The sequence below is a fragment of the Hyperolius riggenbachi genome, chromosome 6, assembly GCF_040937935.1.
Source record: "Hyperolius riggenbachi isolate aHypRig1 chromosome 6, aHypRig1.pri, whole genome shotgun sequence".
In the NCBI taxonomy this organism is placed as follows: Eukaryota; Metazoa; Chordata; class Amphibia; order Anura; family Hyperoliidae; genus Hyperolius; species Hyperolius riggenbachi.
The window spans coordinates 35,359,820-35,386,979 of record NC_090651.1 but is presented as its reverse complement, the minus strand read 5'-3'; the positions used below and the strand labels follow the sequence as shown (position 1 = coordinate 35,386,979).

Below are 27,160 nucleotides of genomic sequence, written 5' to 3'. Positions count from 1 at the left end.
GCTAATTAACGATTTAACAATAGTGTAGTGATAGTGAAGGGGTTAATCACTGAACAGCTTAGGTTTATCACTGTGACTGTGTATGTGTACACACTTGGTAGGCCAGAAGCACTGGAGCATGTCTCTCAGTGAGCATTTCTCAAGCAAGGGACGCTATTTCTCATCATGGCAGCCCTCCTTATTATACAGGGGGGCTGGCCAGTGTTTCTTTCTGTGATTGGGTGCCAGGGTTTAGGCTGGGAGCCCTCTGATTGGCTCAATGAGGTCAGGTGGAGCTGGCCAATGTTCCCTTCTGTGATTGGTTGCTAGGGCTTCTGCTGGGAGCCCTCTGATTGGCTCCAGGAGGTCATCTCCTTGGTTACAGTATTTCGGATCCGGATATCCGCCTAATATCCGCGGATATCCAGGTTATGCGCCCAACTATCTGCAGATAGCTATCCGGATTTGGGCCCAACTATCTGGAATCCGAATCCGGTCGGATAGTTGAAAAAAGGTCGGATATCCGGAATCCTTATGAGCAGCCCTGACCACAACCACTATTGAGAACACACCCCTTACATGATAAAATAACCAGCTATACTCCCAATTAACCGCTTTTTTTCACCCATTTTTACATTTTTTTTAACTATTGGCACAGTACAAATAAAATGAGGCATGATGTAGAAAAAGAGCTCTTTATTCCAAAATTCAGTACTGTCATCATACATTGTACAAGTAACATGATACAGTGCAAATACCCCTTGTAGAGGCGGAGATAGGCCCATTCAGGACGTTCAGACGCACAAGGGCCCCATGTTCTCTAGGGCCCATGCAGCTACACCACGGTCAGGGCCAGATTATCCTCTTGGTTCATGTATGTGTCAGCCCCCCACTCTATGGGGTTGATTCACTACAACAAATAACATGCCTTATCAGAGTTAACACGCCTTTTCAGAGTTAACATGCCTTATCAGAGTAGCATAGAGAGCGTTACTAACTTATGCTGCTGAGTGGCAATGACGAGAGCTCCACTCATTCTGCCCTGAGCCTCTGCGGGTCCAATCACTTTAAAGGACATTATCCTTGCACCTTGATTGGCCCAATAGACTGCCACAGTATAGGTTAGGCAGCTAAACATGCCCCAGTATAGGTAAGCGAACTATAGGTGGCACAGTATAAGTTAGCTAGCTATAGATGCCACAGAGTACAGGAAAGCCAGCTATAGGTGCCACAGTATAAGTAAGCCAGCTATAGGTGCCACAGTATAGGTGAGCCAGGTATAAGTGTCCCCAGTATAGGTAAGCCAGCTATAGGTGCCACAGCCCACAGTATAGGCTAGCCAGCTATAGATGCTACAGTATAGGTTAGCCAGCTATAGATGCTACAGTATAGGCTGGCTAGCTATAGATGCCACAGTATAAGTTAGCCAGCTATAGGTTCCACAGTATAGATAAGCCAGCTATAGGGGGAACAGGAAAAAAGGGCGCATTGGCTAATGGACTAAAATGGCACACCATAGGCTCCAATGCAAAATATCAGCTACTGGGCGCCAAATAAGAAATTAGGGCACACAATAAATAACGGACGGTAGGACCGTGAAATCAAAATTTTTCATTTACAGAATAAGTTTTGTGACAAATACTGTATCATTCACAAACCCATTTTAACTATGGTTTTAACTTATTTTATAATTTTTACATTGTTTTTTAGACATATGATGCCTAAATTATAGTTTTGAAACTTATTATCTTACAAATATACCGCTTTTTGTATTAACCTTGTTCTCAGAATTATAATGCGTAAATTATAGTTTTGACATTTATAATCTTACTAATATATTGCTTTTTATACTGCCCCCCCTTCCCGGCATGGTGACACCCAGCGGATTGTTCTTGCCACAAGCCCCTCTGTACACTACTGCATTAGACTATGACTATGAGAGGAAGCTAGCAGACACCAGCAAAACATGTCAAGGCTACACATGGCCTTGTCTCCCTCTGCCTGTGGACCTGCACAGACCAGAGCAATTTGCACATAACGCTTCTCCCATTCATTCACTAATAACTTTATGACTACTTATCACACTGAAACGATCTATATATTATTTTTTGCGGGACAAACTAGGCTTTCTTTTGGCAGTACTTTTTTGCTAAGAATTATTGTATTATATATGCATTTTACAGTGAAGAAGAAGAAATAAATTGCAAAAATTCACCATTTCTCAGCTTTCAGCCATCGTAGTTTAAAAATAAAATGTGCTATTGTAGATTAAACAGACACATTTTATTTGCCCATTTGTCCCAGTTAGTACAATGTTTAAATTGCATCCCTAGTACAATGTATGGCAATAATATTTTATATGGAAATATAGGTGCATTTTTTCAGTTTAGTGTTTTTTTATACTATAAAAATAATTATAAACTTTTATTTACAAAAGCAACAGCAATATATCTTCATAACAAACATATTTAAAAATTCCCGAAGGTAACTATTTATGGAGGTTTTTTTTTTTTAATGTTGTAATTTTTTTTTTACAAGTTTTATTTTGGTAACTTTGGGGTAGGGGTGGAAGCGGTTAAAAATAATAAATATTTAATAAATGTTTGAATGTAAAAGTCTCTTATGGTATATTTATGTGTTATTGTGTGCAATTTACTTTTTAGCCACAAGATGGCACTACACTAAGGTTACCGTCTGCTGTTTACAGCAGATAGAAACCAAAGTGTGTGTAATGCTGGGCATACATGGGTCGATCTGGCGGCCGATTAGCCGCCGGATCGACCCCCGCCGCGTCCCTGCTCGTCCGCGCGTGTGCGTGGATCGATTCTTGCTTGTCCCCGCCGGCAGTCCTTATCAGCCGCTCGTATCCCTGCCATTGTCCGCCGGCGGGAATCGAGCAGGCGCGGGTCGAGCGGCTTGATCGGGCCAGCTGAATATTATCAGCTGGCCAGATCAGCTGGTCGATACACGGTACAGAAACTTACCGTGTATCCCCAGCATAACAGTTTCCTTGCGGTTATGTATGAGAGATGCAGCTTTCTCCCATTCATAGCGGCACAGTGATCGGGGCTGAGAATGGACGGTTCTCATGCTCTGATCACAGAAGAGCAGGGATGCGGTGATGGCGAACGGAAACAGCGTAGGAATCGCAAATGGCGGTGGTAAGTAAACAGTGCGTATATATACGACCCTGATCTGGTAGTGGTAAACACAGGGGCGTAAATGTACGTACCAAAGATCTGCAAGTGATTAAAGGGGCACTATGGCGAAAAAGTTTAACATTTAAAATATGTTCAAACATATACAAATAAGAAGTAAGCTTTTTCCAGAGTAAAATGAGCCATAAATTACTTTTTTCCTATGTTGCTGTCACTTACAGTAAGTACTAAAAATCTGACAGAAGCGACAGGTTTTGGACTAGTCTATCTCTTCATGGGGGATTCTTAGGGATTTATTTATTTTCAAAGCACTTACTGAATGGCAGTTGCTCTGTCCAACTGCCAAAAAACTGTGTAGGGAGCAGGGAAGCTGGCCAGCATCCTTGTTTAAATCCTTTTTAGGGAATATCTTTATAAAAAATAAAAGCTTTGCTGAGAATCCCTTATGAAGAGATGGACTAGTCCAAAACCCGTCGCTTCTGTCAGGTTTTTACTACCTACTGTAGTGACAGCACGGTGGCGTAGTGGTTAGCTCTCTCGCTTTGCAGTGCTGGGTCCCTGGTTTGAATCCCAGCCAGGGCACTATCTGCAAAGAGTTTGTATGGTCTCTCCGTGTCTGCGTAGGTTTCCTCCGGGCACTCCGGTTTCCTCCCACATTCCAAAAACATACAGATAAGGGGGGATGGGTGAGTTCTGAGGGCATCAAGCTTTTTAATGTTTATATATGATGTATCAATAAAATTTGAGTTTATTTTTTACATTTAATATTTGTGTGTGTAATATTGGTACTCCCCTCTATTTATTTACCTTCCTACCGGTTTACTTATGATAGCCTATCAGATAGGATTAGACTGTGAGCTCCCCTGAGGACATTCTTTGACATGGCTATGTTATGTACTCTGTAAAGTTCTGCAGAAGCTGACACTGCTTTATACAGGCGAAACTCGAAAACATTTGAATAATATTATTAATATTACTCCCTAAAAGGTGTGTGTGTGTGTGTGTGGGGGGGGGGGGGAGCGTGAGGGTGCCTGTGGGTGGGGAGGAGGGGAGAAAAAAAACTGATCGAGTTAACTGAACCTTACCTGAAAAAAAACATGAGTTTCACTTACCTGGGGCATCTACCAGCCCCCTGCAGCCATCCTGCGCCCTCGCAGTCGCTCACGGATCCTCCGGGCCCCCGCTGCCAGCTAGTTTCGTTTTTGCCGACTGGGAGTCGGCTGCCCTCCATGCGTACCTTTTTACGCATTCCTGCTGGTGCAGGAAGCTATCGCGGCCAATAACAAGTACTTTTTACGAGTTGTGGATGCAATGCGTAAAAATGTATGCATTGCACCCGTAACAACTAAAAATGTACTTGTTATTGTCCGCGATAGCTTCCTGCACTAGCGGGAATGCGTAAAAAGGTACGCATGTTGGCCGGCCGACTCCCAGTCGGCAAGAACAAAACTAGCTGGCAGCGGGGGCCCGGAGGATCCGTGAGCGACTGCGAGGGCGCAGGATGGCTGCAGGGGGCTGGTAGATGCCCCAGGTAAGTGAAACTCATGTTTTATTTTTCAGTTAAGGTTCCCATTAAATGCGCAGAGGAGCGGGCTGTAAATCTTACCATTGCCTCTCCGGGCGTACCGGGATCTCATCTGGTCTTCTCGCTTCCTGCTTCCTGTGACGTCACAGGAAGCAGGAAGCCGAGAAGAGCCAGATCCTGGTACGCACGGAGAGGCAATGGTAAGATTTACAGCCCGCTCCGCTGCGCATTTAACTCTGCAGGAAGGGGGGGGGGGGCTGGGGCACATTAGGAGGGAGGGAGGGAGAAATAGCGGAAACCCATCACGCATAGCATACGGCATCCCCGGGGCTGGTGCCTTGATCAGTTTTTTTCCCCTCTCTCCCCAGGTCCTGGGACATCAGGGGGGGGGGGGGGGGGGTTGGCAGCGCAGGATGGCGGGAGGCCCCCCCCCCAAATCGCTATAGTCCTGACGAAAACGGGACGGTTGGGGAGTATGTAATTCTGAACCAGACTGAGAGACCATTTAAAGCAGGGGTCTCAAACTCGCGGCCCGCGGGCCATTTGCGGCCCTCGATACAATATTTTGTGGCCCTCGCCGGCAAAAGCTTCCTTATAGTTCGCTTTAGCGCTCCCAAGTAATCCGCCGCATCCCCGCCGGTAAACGAGGACTGCAGAGCCCCCAAATCGCCCGGGGGGCAATCCGCTGGCATTTCCTGGGAGGGGCAGAGCTTTCAGCTTCAGCTCTGCCCCTCCTGACGTCAATCGCAGCACGGATTGCCGCCTCTCCCCGCCCCTCTCTGTGAAGGAAGAGTGAGAGGGACGGGCAGAGGCGGCGATGCACCACGATCGTGAAATTCGTTATGCGGCCCAGCCTCATCCTGATTTTGCCTCCTGCGGCCCCCAGGTAAATTGAGTTTGAGACCCCTGATTTAAAGGGTCAGGAACCCTTTGCAGGTGCTTTGGATTAATTAGCTGATTAGAGTCTGACACTTTAAGCCTAGAATATTGAACCTTTTCACAATATCCTAACTTTCTGAGATTTTGAGGTTCTCATAAACTGTAAACCATAATCCTCAAAATTATAACAAATAAAGGCTTGAAATATCTCACTTTGCATGTAATGAGTCTATTTCATATATTAGTTTCACCTTTTACGCTAAATTACTGAAATAAATTGAGTTTTGCACAATATTAAATTTTTTTTAGTTTTACCTGTAAATCCTATCTAATAAAACCTCTGTGTCGCTGCATCCTCCCCCTGCTGTCCCTGTGTCCGTGGTTTTGCCACATGCACGGCATGCAGGCAGACTTTAAAAAAGGAGAAGGACGGGGCCAGGGGGCAGGTGCACGTGGACAGGTGCGGGTGCGTGCGCATGAGTGGTGACATGCAGCCGGTGATGGGCGGGCAGGAGGGGAGAAGGTTTTGAAGGTGGCCTAGAGCCCGTTATTGTAACGGGCTTAGGTCTACTAGTAAATAATAATAATATAGTAGGACATTAGTCTATGACTGTGGTGGGATTAGATTGTGAGCTCCTCTGAGGACAGTCAGTGACATGAATATGTACTCTGTAAGGTGTTAGTGATACATAATAATAATAATAATAATAGTTATTTATAGAGGTTGGGTAGAAGGGAATTTTCCTGTGCCCAACAGCTATCCTTGTCAGATAGACAGAAATGGTCAGTCTGCACACCTCAAAGTGCTAGCGAAATTGCAAACACACAGCGTTTTTTGAAGTGATTTTTTCGAAGTGATTCTAGGCATGTGCCTTATGATTTTCTATTTATGCCTAGCGATTTTTGGAGTGTGTAGGTGTAACTTCTTTTAATTTGTTTTGTGCAGTAGAGCTAGAAGTGTACAGCTTTTGTAGAAAAAAAAAAAACGCCTCAGGAAATCACTTGGAAAATCGCCTAAGAAATGCTGCAGGACCCGCGTTTGGTCAAAAATCACATCGCTCTGGTGTGATCCATCCCATACAAATACATTAGTCAAGCGCTTTTCAAAGTGCTAGCGTTTTGAAAAGCACTCAGAAGCGCTCTAGGGGCTGGATTCTCTAACCAGTGCTAACTCAGTTAGCACGTGGTAAGGCTTTGCACGTGCAAACTAGGGTGCTAAGTAGTTTGCACGGGCAAAGCTGTTACTGTTCACATGCTAGCGTGCGTTAAAGTTTAGCACGCGCAAAGTTTTAGCATGCACCGCTTCGCATGCAAAGTATGCTTATCACGCTACTTAGCACACGAAGCGGCTGATTTTGCACATGAAGCGGTGCGCGCAAAATTTTTAGGCGCAAAAACTTTATGCGTGCTAAACTTAGCTGTGAATCAAGCCCTAGATGTGCACCAGCCCTCAGTGTGTTTAGTTTCCCAGTTAGGCATAATGCGATGTCTACTTATAAATACTTCTAACAAAGTTCAGCTACTATATATACTCCCATATAAGCCTAATTTTTCAGTATAACAAATGTGATGAAAAGTTACCCCCTCGGCTTATATGTGAGTCAGTGGAGTAAAACAGATGGTGGAGCAGGTTTTGTTACTGGCAGAGGAGCGTAAGGCTTGTGCACTAGTGATCCTGCTGTTACCAGCTTGCGCCCTGCTGTGTCCATGCCCCGCATCCCCTGCAACATGGTGTGCAGAGTGCGCTGCTCAAGATTACCTGTGTCCCCCGCCTTGTGGAGTGGAGCGTGCAAGCAACGTGTCAGAGGTGCAATGATCGGGGATTCTTCCTGTGTGGCAATCACTGTGGCTCTCTATGACGCCATCTAGTCGCTTCTTGAGACACAGCTGTATCATCCTGGGGCACATCTGGATATGGGGAGGGGGGCTGACTTGTAATGGTGGGGGCTATACTGTGGAGGGGACTTATACACGAGTCAATCATTTGTCCTGGTTTCTGAGGGAAAGTGGGTGCCTTGGCTTATACACGGGTCGGCTTATATTCTAGTATATACAGCTAATTAACTACTTGCCGACTGCTCCACGCCAATTGGCGTGAGCAGTTCGGCAGCCCCAGGACCGCTCCACACCGATTGGCGTGAACAGTCTTCTATGGGGCTAGCAGGAGATTGCGCGCAGGCTGCACGTGCATCTCCTGCTTGGGGGGGGGGCGGAGCTCTGCCCAGTCTTCAGTCTCTGAGCGGTGACCTCTAGTTACCCCCTACAGCGCTGCGATCAGCAGCAGCACTGTACAGGGGGCAGCCGTGTGACACGGCTGTCCCCTCCATAGGCTGGGGAGTGATTGGCTGTCATAGGCTGAAGCGATCTATCTATGTATTAGCGATCAGACCCCACTATGTATGGAGCGATCAGACCCCACCAACAGAGAGCTCTGTTGGTGAGGGGAAAAGGGGGGGGGGGGATCACCTGTGTGCTGAGTTGTGCTTGGCCTTAAAGCTGCAGTGGCCATTTTAATAAAAAATAGCCTGGTCACTAGGCGGTTTTAACACCATGGTCCTCAAGTGGTTAAATAACAATCTTTAAACCTGGTACACACATCCAATTTTGATTGGCCAATTTTACCACTTCCATGTAGTATGAGAACTTACTTACATAATCTGTTCATAGTATGCAGAATCTGTTGGTCCTCGTACTATTAGCCAATGATTTGCCAATCAAAATTGGATGTGTGTACTTAAGCCTGGCACACACCTGTCGCTGAGCAGTTTTACCACTCCCATGTAGTATGAGAGCTTACCAACAAAATCTACTCATCATATTCAATATCTGCTGAACCTCATACTACATGGTGGTGGTAAAACTGGCCGATCATTGGCCAATCATAATTGGATGTGTGCACTGAGGCATTAAAGGGCAACTGAAGAGAGATATGGAGGCTGCCATATTTATTTTCTCTTTAGCAATACCAGTTGCCTGGCTATCCTGCTGATCCTCTGCCTCTAATACTTTCAGCCACAGCCCCTGAACAAGCATGCAGCAGATCAGGTGTTTCTGACATCATTGTCAGATCTGACAAGATTAGCTGCATGCTTGTTTATGACATTATTCAGATACTGCTGAATCCGAATAGATCAGCAGGGCTTCCAGGCAACTGGTATTGTATAAAAGGAAATAAATATGGCAGCCTCTATATATTTCTCACTTCAGTTGTCCTTTAAGCCTGATACACACTTCAAAATCTATCAATCCCTTTCTCAATTGGAAGCAGACTGGACATGGTGGAAATTATTGAATCACAGGAAATTAGTATTGGTAAAATTAGTCAATCATTGGCCAATCAAAATTGAAGGTGTGTACCAGGCTTAAAGGGCCACTATCGACAAAATTCTAAATTTAAAATACATGTAAACGCATACAAATAAGAAGTATGCTTCTTCCAGAGTAAAATGGGCCATAAATTACGTTTCTCCTACGTTGCTGTCACTTACAGTAGGTAGTAGGAATCTGACAAAACCGCTTTTGGACTAGCCCATCCCCTCATGGGGGATTCTCAGGGTTTTCTTTGTTTTCAAAAGCACTCAGTGAGTGGCAGTTGCTCCGTACAACTGCTAAAAAAAGTGTACGGTGAGCAGGGAAGCTGGCCAGCATCTTTGTATAAGTCCTTTTCAATGAGTGTCTTTATAAGGAATAAAGGCCATGCCAAGACTTCCCCCTGAAGAGGTGGACTAGACCAAAACCTGTCAGTTCTGTTAGATTTCTACTACCTACTATAAGTGATAGCAACATAGGAGAAAAGTAATTCATAGCTCATTTTAATCTGGAAGAAACGTACTTCTTATTTGTATATGTTTACATGTATTTAAAATTTTATCATTTTTTGCAATAGGGGTCCCATAAGGTTAAAGGCAGAGGTAGTAACACCCACCAAGGTGTTTGGCATTGTCTTCCAATGTAATGACTAGAGATGGTCAGTGAGATACTACCAGTTCCAGCCTGTACATTTAAACAGAACCCGAGATGAGAGACATATGGAGGCTGCCATATTTATTTATTTATTTTTAAACAATACTAGTTGCCTGGCTGTCCTGCTCATATTTCTGGCATCGGTAGTGTCTGAATCACACACCTGAAGCATGTGGCTAAGCCTGTCAGACTACAGTCCGAAACACCTGATCTGCTGCATGCTTGTTCAGGGTCTATGGCTACAAGTATTAGATGCAGAGGATCAGCAGGACAGCCGGGCAAGGCAATGTGCATTGTTCAAAAGGAAATAAACATATCAGTCTCCATATGACTCTCACCTCGGGATCCCTTCAATGCTGATTGTATACAGCTTGGAATTGGGGTAGGCAGAATTGGTAGGATGTTAATTAGATTGGCCTAATGCCACTTAACCGCTCTAAATGATTTGGGGATGTGTAAGAGAAAACCTAGAGAACGCCACAAAGGTGGAGATGATACAAACTCCATGCAGCTAGTGTCCAGACCCAGATATAAACAGGGGACCCTAGTACTGCAAAGCACTATCCACTATATGTACCATCCACTGCACCACCATGACACCCACGTGGCAAATCTTTCTCATTATAGAGTCACTAAGGCCTTAGAGGACAACTGAAGTCAGAGGGATATGGAGGCTGCCATTAGGGATGCTCAAGTACCGAGTTCGGATGAAATCTGAATAGGTGTTATTCAGATTTCCTCCAGTTAATTAAAACACCTGTGCGGGTGGGCGAGGGGGGGTTAATCTTACCCATGAGGCGTCTTCTTCGTTCTGTCCCTTGGCGCCTCCCATGATGCGTTCCAATCCGGCATCACGTGACTATACACTTCCTCCTCCAACCCGGAAGGAGGAAGTGTATGTAATCATGTGACGCTGGATTGGAACGCATTGTGGGAGGCGCCGAGGGACGGAATGCAGAAGACGTCTCATGGGTAAGATCAACCCCCCCCCCCCCCCTCGCCCACCCGCACAGGTGTTTTAATTAACTGGATGAAATCCGAATAACACCTATTCAGATTTCATCTGAACTCGGTATTTGAGCCTGCTTGGCTGCCATATTCATTTCCTTTTAAGCAATACCAGTTGCCTGGCAGTCCTGCTGATCATTCCAGCATCAGTAGTGTCAGAATCACAAACTTGATACAAGCATGCAGCTAATCTTGTCAGATTTTTGTCACAGCACCTGATCTGCATGATAAGGGTCCATGGCTAAAAACATTGGAGGCAGTGATCAACAGGACAGCCAGGCAACTGATATTGCTTAAAAGGAAGCCTCCATATCCCTCTCACTTCAGTTGTCCTTTAAGGCTTTTTTTGGCCCTTATTCAAATAGCTGTTTCATTTTGAAAGTTTAAAAAAAAATGAAAAAACTATTTTTTTTAAATCATAAATGAGCAATCTCATGTGTTTATAATGGCCCTTATTAGATTCACTTTTTCTCCTCGATTTACTCCTAGCAGATAATTTTTCATCATATGTTTAAAATAACCTTTCAGCATTCTACATTTTTTGTTAAGTACCAAAAAGTGGGTGAAAAAGTACTGTCAAAATTATTCTGAGTATTTTCTTGCTTGCTAGAATCTTATTGATGTGAAAATTTTAATTAGGAGAAAACTTAGAAGAAGTCAATTGATTGCTTAGTGATGTTTTCCCCTAAAGCGGACCAGGACTCAGAACTTCCTCTCTGCTCTAAAAGATAAATAACAGCATAATAAATTTACCATAAAAACCTTTCTTTGTTATAGCGTACAGAGCTCCTGCAATAAATCTGCAGTGTGTCTACTTCCTGGTTTCATGGGAGAAGAGAAAGGGTTAACCTCCTGTGTTTACATATTAGCTGTGCCAGCCGATGACTGCTGAATTTCTGTGCGGAAAATTACTCTTGTGATTACGTGAAGATGAGGGGGAATTAGAAAGGCTCTTCTCTCTAAAAAGTAGATCAATATTTGCATCTCAAGTTCATGATCAGACATAGAAAGGAACTCATAACAAAAGTATTTTTCGGATGCAAAGTTTTTATTGGGTGTGACATACATTACAAATAATAGATTACTTCCTGGGATACCCCTGAAGTGAAAATCATGTTTTTATACAAGGAATTAAAGTATCTTCCGGTGATAAAGTGATGGTGTTGAGTCAGATTAAGACGAACATTGGGAGTTCTCACAGGAGCAAGATGTGTGGGTTTCTACAAGCTGAGAGAAATCTACGGGTTTGTTCATGTGGGTCTGACCCTCAGCCAAAGTTACTTCTGTTTCTAGAGAGGGAAAGAGAAAATAAAATAAGGATTACACATCAGCAGAAAGAAAGCAGGGATTGGTACAGAGACAGAGAGGCGGAGTCTGATGAACAAAACATTACACAACAACTTCCACAAAAATCTCATCTTTCATCTGAATAAATAATTTTCAAGTGCAGATTTTTTTTTTAATATACGTTGTCTTCAATTCACTAAGGCCCGGTTCACACTTGCATTGAGGAGGCAAACAGGTCAGTGAAAAACCGGATCTGATCACCAGTCGATCGGATCCATTTTCACTCCATTTCCGTTCCGCTGCTTCCATTCCATTTCCCCACATCCCCCCTCCCACCCCCAAAGTGTATTTTTCTATTTAGAACGGTCAGTTTCTTCACTAGTGTGAGGAATCGTTCCATTTTCTCATTGCCCCCAATGCAGAGTTTCAGCTTTCGTTTCTGTTCTGCTGGGCTCAGCGGTCTGGAAAAATTGGTGCTGCAGGAAACTTGCGGTCCGTTCACCGGATCGTGCAGAACGGATCAGTTTGAACGGACGGATGTGAACCGATCCATTGGATCTGCTCTGATAAAGGGTCGATAAAATACCACATTCTATGGTTTAGACTTTTTTTTCCCCCAAACTCATTTTTCGCACATGTGGTAATTGTTCGGTAATTTACCAAAAAATGACAGGAAAATTTGCTAAGATTTTTACCTCATGCAGTCATTCATTCAGTATTTTAAGGAGTCATGCGATATTTCATTTTTTGGTATTTGATGGATTATTGCAGTGCGTGATAATTGGATGAAAGATGTGATATAGGTAGTATTTTTTCATTTTATGACAAGTAAAGTTCAAGTCCCAAAAAAATTAATGTGAAATTTGTTCAAAACCATAAGGCTCTTATGTTCAAAACCATAAGGGTTACTCACCCAGCTCTCAGCATTCCACTATTGAGATCTCCCCTCAGTCAGAGGCACCTCTAACTACTTAATACTGAGGTTCCCCTAGCTATCTGATACTTGGGGACACCGATAGCTACTTAATATTGAGGGTACTTTTGGCTACCTAATGCTAAGGGGCACCTGTAGCTACCTATGACGGGCAAGGGAAGTAAGGGCCAGCCAGCACACTTGGGGGGTGGTTTAGTGGAGCTTTGTAGGTTCATATAGGGCAAAGTCGAAGGTGCCAGGACATCTGTGCCTATAGGATCCTGTGAGGTAAATCCAGGCCTGTTGCTAGCATTGTTTTAAATGCCCAGCTGAGAAATATAGGAGTGTTTTTAAGGCACAGTGCCTCATTTTCTCTCCCATTCCTCTTAGTACAGTTCTGAACATGAAAGTGACCAATAACAAGTCAGCAGACTCTTACTGGCATTTGATAACTATGCCCCGAAGGGTCAGTGTCCACTCTGGCCTGTCTTTGATGTTTTGTGAGGCCCAGTCCACGCTGGCACTAAAACAAGGACTGTTATCCGGCCCTAACAGAACAGATCCGAGCAAATCCAATGTTAACCTATGGATCCATTGGCATTAGTCTGTTCGAACGGATCCGTTCCGCACGATCCACTGGATGGGCCGCAAGTTTGGACCTATAAGGATGACAAGAGTGAGAGATGGCTGGCAATCGATGTTGGCTAGTGCACATCAACCTGTTACTGGGACCGTCATGTGCTACCAGCTAATCAGCAGTAGTAGAACAAAAACACTGGGCACCAGGACGCCTGCTTCCAGTGTTTATTTAACAGGTTGCCACACAGGGTTACAAACAATTAGGGAGAAGCTGGTCTAAGAGCCGTTTCGTGGGATAGCCCGCTTCCTCAGAGACCAAGTTTGGATCTGCAGTCATTTTTGACAGATCAATGGAACGGAGCGTCAGAGATGGAAAACTGATTACCATCTGTGCCAATGTGAACCGGGCCTAATGCACATTGTAGTTTTTTTCTGTAAACAAACTATGTTTTCTTTACATCCTGTAATAGCACAGGGGACACCCACCTGCGGGGAGGCAGTGGAATCCAGTGGTCACTTCGGCTGTCTTGATTGGAGAACATCCTTGGTTACAGCGCAGAACTGGGTGAACGGAGTAACACTTGGCTTGTTCACCATCAATTTCCTTCTCCATTTTCACAAGGGTCTGTTTAACGTTGCAACCTTAGCAAAAAAGAAAAAAGGAGAAGGAGAACATTACTGTCGTTTCAGCAGCTTGCTCCAGTGGTCATCGTTTCCTACTCCTAATAAGATAAACCAGAATCCTCAAAATGTTATCTTTCAGCAGCCCTAATCTAGAATCTGCTGTGACATTAATCCGACTTTAGCTCATTAGGTTCGGACAAGTGACATCTGTGCTTCAGAGTGGTTACTACCCTCAAGCCTAATCTAATAGTCTTTTAGCAAATTGTCTCACAACCTCCAATTTGATTATAATCTATCCAAAGCCATACCCTAAACCTTAAAGGATACCTCAACTGACATGTGACATGATGAGATAGACATGGGTATGTACAGTGCCTAACACACAAATATCTATGCTGTGTTCCTTTTCTTCTTTATCTGCCTGAAAGAGTTGAATATCAGGGTATGTAAGTGGCTGACTCAGTCCTGACTCAGGCAGGAAGTGACTACAGTGTGACCCTCACTGATAATAAATTCCAACTATAAAACACTTTCCTAGCAGAAAATGGCTTCTGAGAGCAAGAAAGAGATAAAAAAGGGGAATTTCTTATCAGTGAGGGTCACACTGTAGTCACTTCCTGTCTGAGTCAGGACTGAGTCAGCCACTTTCATACTTGATATTTAACTCTTTCAGACAGAGAAAGAAAAAAAAAGAACACAGCATAGTTATTTGTGTGCTAGGCACTGTACATACACATGTCTATCTCATTACGTCACATTTCAGTTCGGGTATCCTTTAAGTAAACCTGTAAGATAGAAATGTGCTCTAAGACATACATGTCAAACTCTGCCAAATCTGGCCCTCAGAGCCATTAAATTTGGCTCTAGAGTGGTTTCCTCACTTTGCATTATGTTTGGCCCGTTCTAGACCATCAGGGAAGCTATATTGGGGGTAATGCCCTAGATCACCAGGGAAGGCATATGAGGGAAGGAGAGGGGCACTAGACACAGTAATTGAAACTGTATAGGGGAGGAAGGAAGGGCACTAGACATCAGGGAACTGTATAGGGGAGCAAGGGGCCCACTAGACTTTGAAGTTGGCCCCTGACTTGGTCCCAATGTTTAATTTCGGCCCACTTTGACTTTGAGGCACTTGCCCTAAGGGGTACTTACCTAAGGAGGGGGAAGTCTCTGGATTGTAAAGAGGCTTCCCCCGTCTTCCTCGGCAGTCTTATTCCATCACTAGCCCCCCTGAAGAGTGGCCTCCCTGCGTATGCATGCTAGCTCTGTTCCACTTGGGTTCTTGCGTCAACAGCCGAGCCGGATCGAGCCTGTGCTACAATGCAGGCGGCTTGTGCCTGGGCAGTAGTTCAAACCCGATACGGCCCGGCTATTTCCAAAGAAAGCCAAGTGGGACAGAGCTAGCGTGCATGCGCGAGGCACAGGCAAAGGCTGACAAGTAGGCTTTCGAGGAACGAAACTGCAGAGGAGGATGGAGGAAGCCTCTTTAGGATCCAGAGGCTTCCTCCTCGCGAGGTGAGTATCCCCTAGATACACTTTAAGCCTAAAATTGTGCAAAATCCTTCCGATATCACCGGGGAAGAATTCAGCGAATTACGTGTTTTCACGAACAATCTACGATGATTCTCATGCGTTTCAAATGACCGTCATGACAAATCACATTGGCACATAGTCGTTCCTAGTCAAGTGTGTACAGAGCTATGAACGATTATTAAACAAAGTGTCTGTGAAATCTACGGAATTTGTTGCATGTTCCGCATCATTTAACAAACAGATCGTTTACCGTACCTCCCGTCAACGCATCAAGTCGCGTAGATATCATGAAAGACAGATCATGGAAGGTTCGTTTCGTCGGGTGAATCACACATTCTATCTTTCAGTGGGTGTGTAGCTTTAGAGGTGGATTCCACAATGTAACAAATAAAAGCATTTCCCAAGTTCTAAGAATTACTGCAATTCTTTTTGTATACCTTTTCCCCCTGCTTATTAGGGATGGCAACGAGAAGCTAATGATTCTGAATTGATGTCTATTTTAAGATGATGTTAAGCTTGGAGGTGTAATCTCCACAGTCAGCATACAACACATAAGCTGACGTGAAGGAGGTACACACACCAGCACAAGGGATCAGGATATCCCCAGTTTAGTGGAGGAGAGGACTGACTCCAATAGGAGATTGTGGTGCACAGAGCCGGTGCAGATCTGAACAGCCACAAACACTTTCGTAATAACGTCTCAGCGCAAAGTAGCGCTGAGCGCATAAAACAGGACTGAGGAGATCAGGACAGGTAGACAGAATGAATGCTTGCTAGCTAGCGATTACTTAGCGACAGCAAGCGTCCAAAACCAGACAGACTGGAATGAGGCAGCCAATGCGTTGCGGCGATGGCGTGCCTCACAAAGACAGGACAGGAGAGACAGGAAATAGCAGGATCGAGAAAGATGAACGTAACACAGATAAATATACAATAAGTATGTTTTCCTAGCGTATTACAATTACAGCTATCAATGAAACTATTCGTAACGTCTGACTAACATATGTATATATTGGCAATGAACCGATATATGACATAAGCAGGAACTCTGACTAAGACTGAAGTAATACAGGGAACAGGACTCAGAAGGATTCGCTATCTCTTCGCAGAGATGAACGCAATCCACAAACAGGACCAGGAACAGGATTCAGAAGGATTCGTTATCTCTTCGCAGAGATGAACGCAATCCACAAACAGGACCAGGAACAGGATAACTAGCTCAGCACGGGTGTTCACGATACGCGCAAACTACCAAAACGTGCTGGAAACTGACTAGCTGAACACAGGAAATAAACAGTTCGTGTACGTATATATCAGCGACACTGATATATTAACGTAACACGAATACAAGGAAAATAACAAAATGCGCAAGTATGCGTATATATTGGCGATGAACCAATATATGACACAAGACAAGCAAGTAGCAACTTCTAGAACAAGAGCAGAACTAGGAGGACTCGCTGACCCCTTCGCAGGAGTCAGCGCAGTCCACACGGACCAGGAACGAGGTGGGGCACGAGCAGAGTAACAGATAGAGTCTGAAACTATGATAGCCCATGAGGCATTGCAGGAAGCAGTTCTTTATACTGAGGTCATCCAATGGGAGCAGACCTGCAGATTCCCACACAAGTGAATGGTAATTAATCACAGGCTGATAGCAGGAAAAGGCAGACAATGATATGCAGCCTGCAGGAAAGGGACCGCCCCTCCACTGCAGCAGACAATGTTTGTTTACACAAAAGCATATTAAACTGTCATAAACTTCAGAGCGACTGCAGATGGAATCAGCAACTAGTTTAAGTGCAAACCAAACTATGCAAGCAAATGCATGTAATGACATTAGAACTGCTTGGTTTGCAATACCAGTGCAGTCAGCAGTAAACGCTACAGAAGCGATCATAACAGATGACGACATGCAAGTTTATGCAGAGCAGCTTATAACAGAACCAAGCCAATGCCCCTTCTGCTTACTTGGATTGGCCAATTCCAATCCCCGTAAGATTTGTGTTTGCATGAAAGGTTGAGTTTTTAGCATCTCGTTGAACTTCTCTTCTAGCAAAGCTGTTACTCTTTACCGGGTTTTTGAGACGGGTCATGTGATCATGTCCTAGAACCTCCCCCTCATCGGAAGCAATCGTCAAGTTGATTGAAGTTCAATCGTCAAGTTGAGTGGAGAGTGTTAATCATAGATCAATCGTCAAGTTGAGTGGAGAGTGTTAATCATAGATCAATCATCAAGTTGACTGGAGAGTGTTAATCTCAACAATGTTGTTTTTTTTTCACCACTAGCATCGTGTCACCATTCAACCGATAAACATGAAAACCTTCCATTATCGCAACTCTAATGTTTGAGATGTACCTTGGGCACAGGTCTGGGCAGGGAGTATCCAAGAATGCAAATGAGCCATCTCATCCTCAGCGATGGATCCATCGGGTCTACGGAACTCCTTCACGGTTTCGTCATCATTGGTCCCGCACGCACCACAGACAGAGCCTTTCATGTGCAGTGATGGAATCATCTGGAACAACAAACATATTTAAGATGGTAAATATCTTCAATTCCCACTCTCACATTTGTTTTTTGTTTTTTTTTTGCGTTACATTATCTATAAATTAAAGGACTTCTATTTGCAAAAATTGTAAAATTTAAAATACGTTTAAACCCATACAAATAAGAAGTTTGTTTCTTCCAGAGTAAAATGAGCCATAAATAACTCCTCTCTCTCCTATGTTGCTGTCAATTACTGTAGGTAGTAGAAATCTGACAGAACGGACAGGTTTCGGACTAGCCCATCTCTTCCTGGGGGATTCTCAGGATTTGGCAGTTGCTTCATCCAACTGCTAAAAAAGTGTGCGAGTGGGGAGGGAGGCCAGTATCTTTGTATAAATCGTTTTTAGAGAGATTCTTTATAAAGAATAAAGGCCATGCTAAGGACCCCAAAATTAATACATTTGTTAAATCAAATTTAACATTTTTTTGTGAAAATTAATAAGAAAAGAATATTTGCTTGCATTTCCACGCATCAATGGTTCAGACTGTTGACTTTATTTTACAATACACTGAGCCGTAGAAGACAATGGCACTATAGAAATAAAAAAAAAATTATAAAAATTATAATTGGGGAAGGGTTGCAAATGTTGCAATCCATTAGAGAACAATTTTTTTTAATACATCTAGGCCAGTTTTCAGGAATATTTTTCTTCTTGTGATATCATCCAATGAGAATCTAATAAGCCCAATGCCCAAAGTAACAAAAAGATAACAAAAAATGCTTATTCTGTATATTTCCTGAACATTTTCCTAAACCTGATACCTGAACAGTTTCTCCATTAAAGTTGAGTCTCTCGATACCAAATTCTGGAGCCAGCAGAGACACACCAGATTCTGTCTTGACAATCTCTACTGTGGGTTCTAAGATGGCAAGAAACAGTTTAGTTTCAGACTGCAAAACAACACCCCTATGTTTTCCTATAGATTATTTTTTTTATTTGGCCAAAGAGTGCCCACCTGCGAAGGATCTGTATGGGAGATGCTCCTCTGTCAGGGCCTGGTCATTGATGGTCATTTCTGCCAAACCTGTCTCAGGATTGTGGAACATTGCAATTTCACTGAAAGAAATAGAGGAATATACTGAATGAGACACCAAATCTTGTATTTTAATGGGAAATAAAAATCTCAAGAACCTTATCATATCTATATCATGGTCCATATCAAAACTAGAATCAACTGCCAGTCCAATAGAAATAAATAATGGCCACAAAATTAAGAAATTCTTACAAAAAAAGTCCTGTATTTAATTGTCTGCAGTTAAAACTGCAAAGACAAAACCAGTAAAACACCCATAGCCATAAAGACAGAGGCGTAGCTGTGGTTTTCAGTGCCCTGGGACAAAGACAAATTTTGCGCCCCCCCCCCCCCACCCTGACAGGAGTGGACACACATCAGAATGTGGGTGTGGTCATGGGTGGAGACAGATGTACAAATGCTGTTTAGAAAGCCACATGTGCCCTCTTCCCCATAGATAGACAGATGTGCCCCCTTCCACATTTAGATTGCCAGATGTGCCCTCTTTAAACAGCCAGGTGTGCCCCCCCCCCCCCCCGTTTAGATAGCCAAATGTCCCCCCCTTCCTCCTGTTAATATAGCTAGATTTGCATTCCTTCCTCCTGCTTATATAGACAGATGTGCCCAATTTCTGCTGCTGTAACGTTTCTGCACTCCTCTGCAGAGGGAGGGAGAGAAGCAGGGACACTTCGGGCAGCCAGCGCGCCGCCTCTCACGTGTGTGTGTGGGGGGGTGCAGCAGCTGTGCTGAGCGCCTTCACAGTGTTGCGCCCGAGACATATGTCTCCCCTTGCCCCCACATAGCTACGCCTCTGCATACAGAAGCAGTTAAGAGGGGGAGAGGGTGGGCCAACAGCTGATTTTTGCTCTAACATGAATGTTGTCTGGACAAATCACTTCCCTTATAGAGTACCCTTTAATATCCTTCCCATATCTCATGCAAAGTTGGCACCAGGCGCGCAACTTTAAATCATAGGCACCCTCCCAGGAAATCTTTGATAGACCACCCAGTGTTCACACCCTTTCCCTTGCCTACCCCTTGTGACCCTCACAGCTTGGAAGCCCATCTTCCCACCCACAAGTGTAGCCTCAAAAACATTTAAAGGGTGGACCATTTTATCAGAGGAAGTGAAGTAGTAGGTGGTGCTCGTGCTCCCTTACAGCTCCGCCCCCTCTGCAGTCACAGGAGCTGTTCCCTTGTAGTTATGCCCCTGGTTGGGACATCGGGGAGAGTGAGGACAAAAGTCTTTATGTACAGTAGATAGACAATTGTGTGTGTGGGAAGGGGGGGGGGGGGGGGGCAGTAAATATATGTGGGCTACCTACCAGATCTTACACGACTGAAATTTGAGCTCATGGAGAATGGCTGGTCGCCTACTCAGGTCCCTGAAATTGTCCGTCCCTCTCTCAAATCATCTTGGTTGTGTTAGAGATTTAACAACATTATTACCTTAAATTGCAGTATAATAAAAACAACCACAAGATGTCACTCTGTGTAAAATGTGTTGATGATTTTTATGGGATTGTTATTTCCTGTATTCTCTGTTGTTCCTCTCTGTTCTAAGTAAGCTGCATTTCCTGATGGTGGTGTATGATATATATCTACATATTTTTCTTCAGTAAACAGTTCTAACTTGTTATACTGGGTGCCTATTTGCATGTAGAGAACACTTTGCTCCATCAGGGGGAACAGTGCTAGTATAGACTGGGTAATCAAAGCTAAAAGCCCCGGGGTGGAGGCACTGGGGGAGTAGAAGGTTGGTTAGAACAATTGAAAAGGAGACTAAGCAAGCAGTATACCCCCTGCCTATTTGGCATTAGGACCAGGCCCAGATTTACATCACTGGAGCCTATAGGCACAAATGTCCCAACCCTTTAAACTTTGCCCTCTATGAACTTACAAAGCCCCACCGAACCGCACCGCAAGTGTGCCGGTTGGCCCAGCTGTCACTCCTCCCTTACTTCCCTTGCCTGGTGTAGGTAGCTACAGGTGCCCCTTAATACTGAAGGCACCTCTGGCTACCTAATACTAAGTAGCTAGTGGTTCCCTCAGCTGGAGGGAGATTTCGTCAGTGGAATGCAGAGAGCTGGGTCAGTAACCTCTCATTTACGCTCTGCATAGGGAAGGAGGCACTAGGGGTGGGGAGTGAGACGCCTTTCCATCATCAGGCGCCTGAAGGCGCATGCCTACAGTGCCTTATGGTAAATTCGACCTTGATTGGATTATACACAGATACAACTTTTTATCTCATTAGTTTATTTTCAGTTCAGGTTTGCTTTAAAGAGACACTGAAGCGAAAAAAAAATTATGATATAATAAATTTGTATGTGTAGTACAGCTAAGAAATAAAGCATTAGGAGCAGAGACATAAGTCAAATATTTGTTTCCAGTACAGGAAGAGTTTAGAAACTGCAGTTGTTATCTATGCAAATAGCCATTGAGCTCCACGACTTTGAAAGTCACAGAGAGCTCTGACTTCTGATTAGGTTATCTCAACTGTATTGTGTTTTTATTTTGCAGAGAACAGTTCAGGACAGTTTAAAAGTTCACTGTCTGTTCTATAAAAACATTTAGAATGCTGAGTAATGTGTAAACTGCAAATATTAGAGAATGATGCAATGTTATAAAAAAAAAAGTTGTATAACTGAAAATAAAAACATGAGAATATTTTTTTGCTACCAGTGTTCTAGTAGTTATCCATACTACACAACCAATTCATTATATCATTTTTTTTCACTTCAGTGTCTCTTTAAGCAAATGTCAAAGGGTATCCAGGAACAGGAACAGTTTTTGCTAGTTTTGCATTTGGAGTACCAATTGCAACTAAAAAAAACAAAACTCCAGTGATTGAGACGGTATGATGTGAGAATACGGAAACGTTTTAACCTAGATTCACTTACTAGTGACCAAGTTTGATATTAAGGTCTTTGCGTTTGGAGTCCAATTTGGCCTTTCTTGCCATCACCATGAACTTGAGCTCGTCGCTGCAATCTTGGGCCAGGATGTGGTAGCAGCTCTGAGGCATAGCATAGGCCAGATTCACCCCATTGAAGGTTGTCATGCGGTTTTCTGTCAACTCGCATTGTCCTATCAACAAACAGATTGGATCAGCACATGAAAAGCAGCATTGCCATAATCCAGTGTTACATTTTTCAGATTACTATCACCCAACCTTGTATAGATTCCTTTAGCATGTCAGGGATCTCAGCCAAAACGTTCCAGGTTGGTGCCTGTAGGATTCTTGACGGCGGAACTGGTCGAACCGGGATTGGCAGAGGCAGTCTGAGAGCAGGGAAGTACAGTGACATCTGTAGACAGGCAATAAAAACAAAAAAGGTATAAAGGTTAGTGTTTGTAAAACAAATCATATCAGAAGCCACTCATTAAAAAATGTTGCTCACATTAATAGTAGCTTTTCACTACATGGCCATAGAACATACATATCAAATGCTGGCCCACGGGCCAAACCAGGCCATCAAATTTGGCCCACAAGTGTGCTCCCCACTATACACGAAGTACATTTGGCCAACAAGTATCTGAGTGCTAAGCCTATATGGCTAAGCGCTGAAACTATGAAGCCATTTGGCGAAGAGAGAGGGGCCACTAGACACCAGGGAACTATATAGGGGAGGGAGCACCACTAGACACCAGGAACCTGTATGTGGAAGGGAGGGGGCACTACTCGACACCAGGGAACTGTATAGGGGAGGGGGAAGCACCACTTGACACCAGGGAACTGTATGTGGGAAGGAGGGAGTACCACTAGACACCAGGGAACTGTACAGGGGAAGGAAATGGCCACTAGACATCGAGGTTGGCCCACAATTTGGTCCCAGTATTCAATTTCAGCTCACTATGTATTTGAGTTTGACACCCCTGCAGTCCTTAGGCTGTCTCTATTCAGAATGGGAGCTGGAAGAGTCCGTTAATATGGTCATACAGGACAGGAGCAGGAACCTAGATCCTGGGTTTGGGTGAAGGATCTAAGCCAGAAGCTACGGCACGGTTTTGAGATTTTTGGAATGAATAAAATCCTCTTACAGAACATGGTAATAAGAAACTTGGTAAGTGCTATTTGTGTTGGGGTATTTTTATTGTTCACTTTCTACCTGTGGTGGAAATTTAAGGTAGCAACAAAATATGTAAAGTTTTATACTTACCGTTGGCAACTTGGCCACGAAATCAACAGTACGTGGAGAGCTGAGAGCCAAAATGACACGTGCTTCACGTGCACTGTTCTTCTTATACGACTCTGAGAACCCAAACATGTAAGCAACTCCTGGGATGACTTGGCCAAGGCTGCAACAAAGAGCAAACTATTTTTAAACCTATCTTTATTGATTTATTTGGTTAATAAAAAACAAAGTGTACAAACGAGGTTTGGGGCAAATTGCAAATGTTTCACCTTGCTTCATCAGAGAACCGGCCCTGCGTACATGTGTTATGGCTGCCTGTGTTTTTTGGCTCGGGATACTGCTGAAGTTCCTTTTTTTGGAAATATCTCTTCTTATTCCCTCAGTCCTCTTTTCTAACACTAAGCCAAGTGCGCCCTACATACATAAATTAAGTAGCCATGTTTCCCAGATAACAGAATGAATCTGATCTGAGGTCTAAATCAGGGATGCTCAACTCCGGTTCGGATGAAATCTGGATAGTTGTTATCTGGATTTCATCCGGTTAAATTCAAATCACCTGTGCCGGGTGGGCGGGGTTAATCTTACCTATCTAACGTCTTCTTAGGTCATTCCCTCGGTGCCTTCCATGATCCGGTCCACGTCCGTCGCGTGACTACAAACACTTCCTCCTTCAACCCCGGAAGGAGGAAGTGTTTGTAATGACGTAACTGCCGCGTGGACCGCATCGTGGGAGGCGCCGAGGGCTGACCTAAGAAGACGTCAGATAGGTAAGATTAACCCCGCCTACCCGGCACAGGTGATTTAAATTTAACCCGGATGAAATCCAGATAACAACTATGCAGATTTCATCCGAGCCGGAGTTGAGCATCCCCGGTCTGATTGATGGGGAGGCACAGGGAGCACATTGAGGGTCGAGTCCTATTGAGAAAGTACCTTTGCATTGGATTCATAAGGAGGTGTGATGGACCTCTTGGCCTGACGAGACTCCCCAGCATATACTATTCATCCCATAGGCGGGCAGATACACTTTAGATTGTGAGAGGCACAGGGAGCAGGCATGGGGGAGCAGCACAAAGGCAGGCATTGCACCCAGACAAGCAATTTCAGTATTTGCCATAAGCTCTATATTACCTAAATATGCCCCTAAGTGCTTGTGCTATAGATTACATTTAAAAACAATAAGCATACCATAATAAGTCAGAGCTAATTAGACTGTCATCCAGGTCCGGATTTACATCACAGGAGCCTATAGGCACAGATGTTCTGGCACCTTAGACTTCACCCTCCATGAACCTACAAACCTCCACCAAACTGCACTGCAAGTGTGCTGGCTGTCCCAGCTGGCACTTCTCCCTTACTTACCTTGCCCATCATAGGTAGTTACAAGTATCCCTTAGTATTTGGTAGCCAGAAGGACCCTCGGTATTAGGTAGCTAGAGGAACTTCTCATTTACACTCTCATAAGGAAAGAGGGAGGGAGGGAGGAACTCAGGGAGTTGAGTAAGCCGCCTTTCGATTATCAGGCGCCTGTAGGCACGTGCCTACAATGCCTTATGGTAAATCCGGCCCTGCTGTCAGCCCCAAACAATAATAAAAAGAAGAAACAACAACTACAGTAAGATCAGACTAGAAACTTACTATGACATGACATATTTTAGCTTGGATGGGACCTTTGGCCATTTAACGCTCACGCTTACGGCTGGGTGAATGCCCAGGCGCCCAGTTTTAGCTGCGGCTGAGATCCTGTAGTCTTGACAGTTCAGTCCCCATTTCAGACTTGCCTAAATTGTCCAAAATTAATTGGCAACGTTAAGGTAAGGTACAGAAAAACGGTGATGTATAATATTTATAGGTAGTACGCTGAAAAGGCAGTCCCACCTCAGCTTTGTGAGCGCTCGGCACCCATGCGTTGATGCAAGTTCTCCACCTGCTTGTCTTGGTTAGGTCCACAATGAAGGCCTGGACACGGGGCCTGCCAGCAGAATATCCTGCATAAACGATCACCTGGATGCCTTGTTGCACGTTGTCATTTCTGACAAACTTGACGGTGACAACCGCTGCTGGAGGATGGGAGTCACCCATGAACTTAGCCTAGGGGGAAAAGCAAAACCATCGAGTGTAAGAAGAGTCAATCCAGCTCTGAGCAAAAAAAATGATAGATATATCGGTGGACACCACCGCACCTTGCGTGGAGAAACGCTGCTGCTGCTGCTGGATGAAGAAGAGGAGCTAGAGGACGATGATGAAGATTTCTTGTGTTGGGCGCTCGCCTAGAAAACAGTTCAGCATATTGTGAGGATTCTACCCTTCTTCACAACATCATAACACCATATCTGTGGCCAGGGCCGGTTCTAGCTACAATGTGGCCCTGGGGCACAGGTTACTTTGGGGGCCCCCTGACACCCCTTTCCAACCAAATCACCCCCAGGGCTCCTGAGACGGCTTCCAGGCCTGATTCAATCCACCACCCCCGACACACGTTATCAATAGGTGTCCTTCATATGTCCCCTAAAAAGCATTTCCATTATTCACCTCCTCCTTTCCCTATACATACAGAGTAAACACACAGCATCCCCACTGTCATGGGTCATCGTAGCTGGAGGGGAGGAGGGGGAAACACCTTGGGGGCCCCTACAGGCCCGGGGGTAATTTCCCCCTTTGCCTCTATGGAAGGGCCGGCCCTGTTTGTGGCCTGCTAACTGATCCATTTGAATGGAAACAACCGTGGCATCTCACAACAACCAGTGGGGTATCAACAGATGTCTACTGTAACTGATATTAACAGCAGAGCCATAGCAACCAGCAAGTGGTCAAGAAGCAAAAAAACAGGACATTATTTTAGTGCAGTGGCTGGAGCCATGCCAATCATTCTCTTCTACCACTGTAGACCAGATGTGCATCCAGCACCACTGGTTTATAGCACACATATATCATTATTAGTTCTTTTATTCATCCTATATAACTAAACTCCTTCAGCAGACAGCCTTTCTACATATAATGTAAACAATAGAGGTTATTTTTTCTTAAAACCAATGTTCTTTGAATGGGTACTTACTCTGGCGCTTCTAAGTGTCTTGAAAGCGAGGTTATAAAACTTCTTGTGTCTCTACAAGTGAGGAGGAGAACACAGCAGAATTACAAACAGTTTACATAAAAATACCTCTTTTTTTGTTTTTTACAGACAACTATCAATGACAAAGATGGAGCACAATGGCATATAAACCTAAAAAAACAAAACAAAAGTAAGGTAGCACCAAAAGCCAATACAGATTAGTCTAAAGGTAAAAGCATTTTACACAGAAATGGATTAAGATGAAATGGAACCCTTGGCAAGATAGTAACTTTGATTTCTGCTCATGGTCCTTTTGGTAATCTAAGCTAGAAGTAGTTTTGCAATCTTAAAACAGAAGGCAGAGCTGGGACAAGTCCTCCAGCATCCAAGGCACCAAAGTGCGCCCCTCTTCCCTCCCTCCCACCCCAGCCGTCACACACTGATTGTTATTAGAGGCACCCCAGGGCCCCTACCCCCCCCCCCCCCCCAACCCCTTAATCTCTAGTTATCTGGCAGTGGCTTACAGGCACTGCCATGTATCCCCTTTTCTTATTTATCTCTCCTTCAAACACAATAGGGGAATGATAGCTGAGTGAGTTGTGCTCCCCCTCCTACGCTGCGCCCTGAGGCTGAAGCCTCTCTTGCCTCTACCTTGGCCCGGCCCTGACAGAAGGGCCTATATGCAATTTGTTTTTTCCTCCTGAGTTTTTTCCTAGGATATAATGATTTCATCTTCTATTTAAAATATATAGGAGAACAGAGGCGCCAAAAGGATAAAAGGGGTTTTAAAGGAGCTTAAAAGCCAAAAAATTGGTAATTAGAGGAGGCAGTGGTGGACTTACCTCCTCCAAGCAGACACACCACGACTGTACATTCAGTCTATTTATTAACAAACTCCAGATAAAACAAAGCAACGCGTTTCACGGGTCAGCGCCCACTTCCTCAGGCAATAGAAAAAG

General features: G+C 44.3%; 1 protein-coding gene across 1 annotated transcript in view; it reads right to left on the bottom strand.

Annotated features, from left to right (window-relative positions):
• Positions 1-11,541: 11,541 nt before the first annotated feature.
• LOC137522037 (vitellogenin-A2-like) overlaps positions 11,542-27,160 on the bottom strand; it is a 69,327-nt gene continuing 53,708 nt past the window's right edge. The window contains exons 23-34 of the mRNA XM_068242056.1: positions 26,205-26,255; positions 25,333-25,419; positions 25,028-25,240; positions 24,788-24,930; positions 23,174-23,312; positions 22,186-22,321; positions 21,914-22,100; positions 18,957-19,057; positions 18,763-18,860; positions 17,808-17,967; positions 13,778-13,933; positions 11,542-11,801 (exon numbers count right to left, since the gene is read on the bottom strand). Of these exons, the coding sequence (XP_068098157.1) occupies positions 11,686-11,801; positions 13,778-13,933; positions 17,808-17,967; positions 18,763-18,860; positions 18,957-19,057; positions 21,914-22,100; positions 22,186-22,321; positions 23,174-23,312; positions 24,788-24,930; positions 25,028-25,240; positions 25,333-25,419; positions 26,205-26,255 (1,587 nt within the window). The 3' untranslated portion in view covers positions 11,542-11,685. The remainder of the gene's footprint in view (positions 11,802-13,777; positions 13,934-17,807; positions 17,968-18,762; positions 18,861-18,956; positions 19,058-21,913; positions 22,101-22,185; positions 22,322-23,173; positions 23,313-24,787; positions 24,931-25,027; positions 25,241-25,332; positions 25,420-26,204; positions 26,256-27,160) is intronic.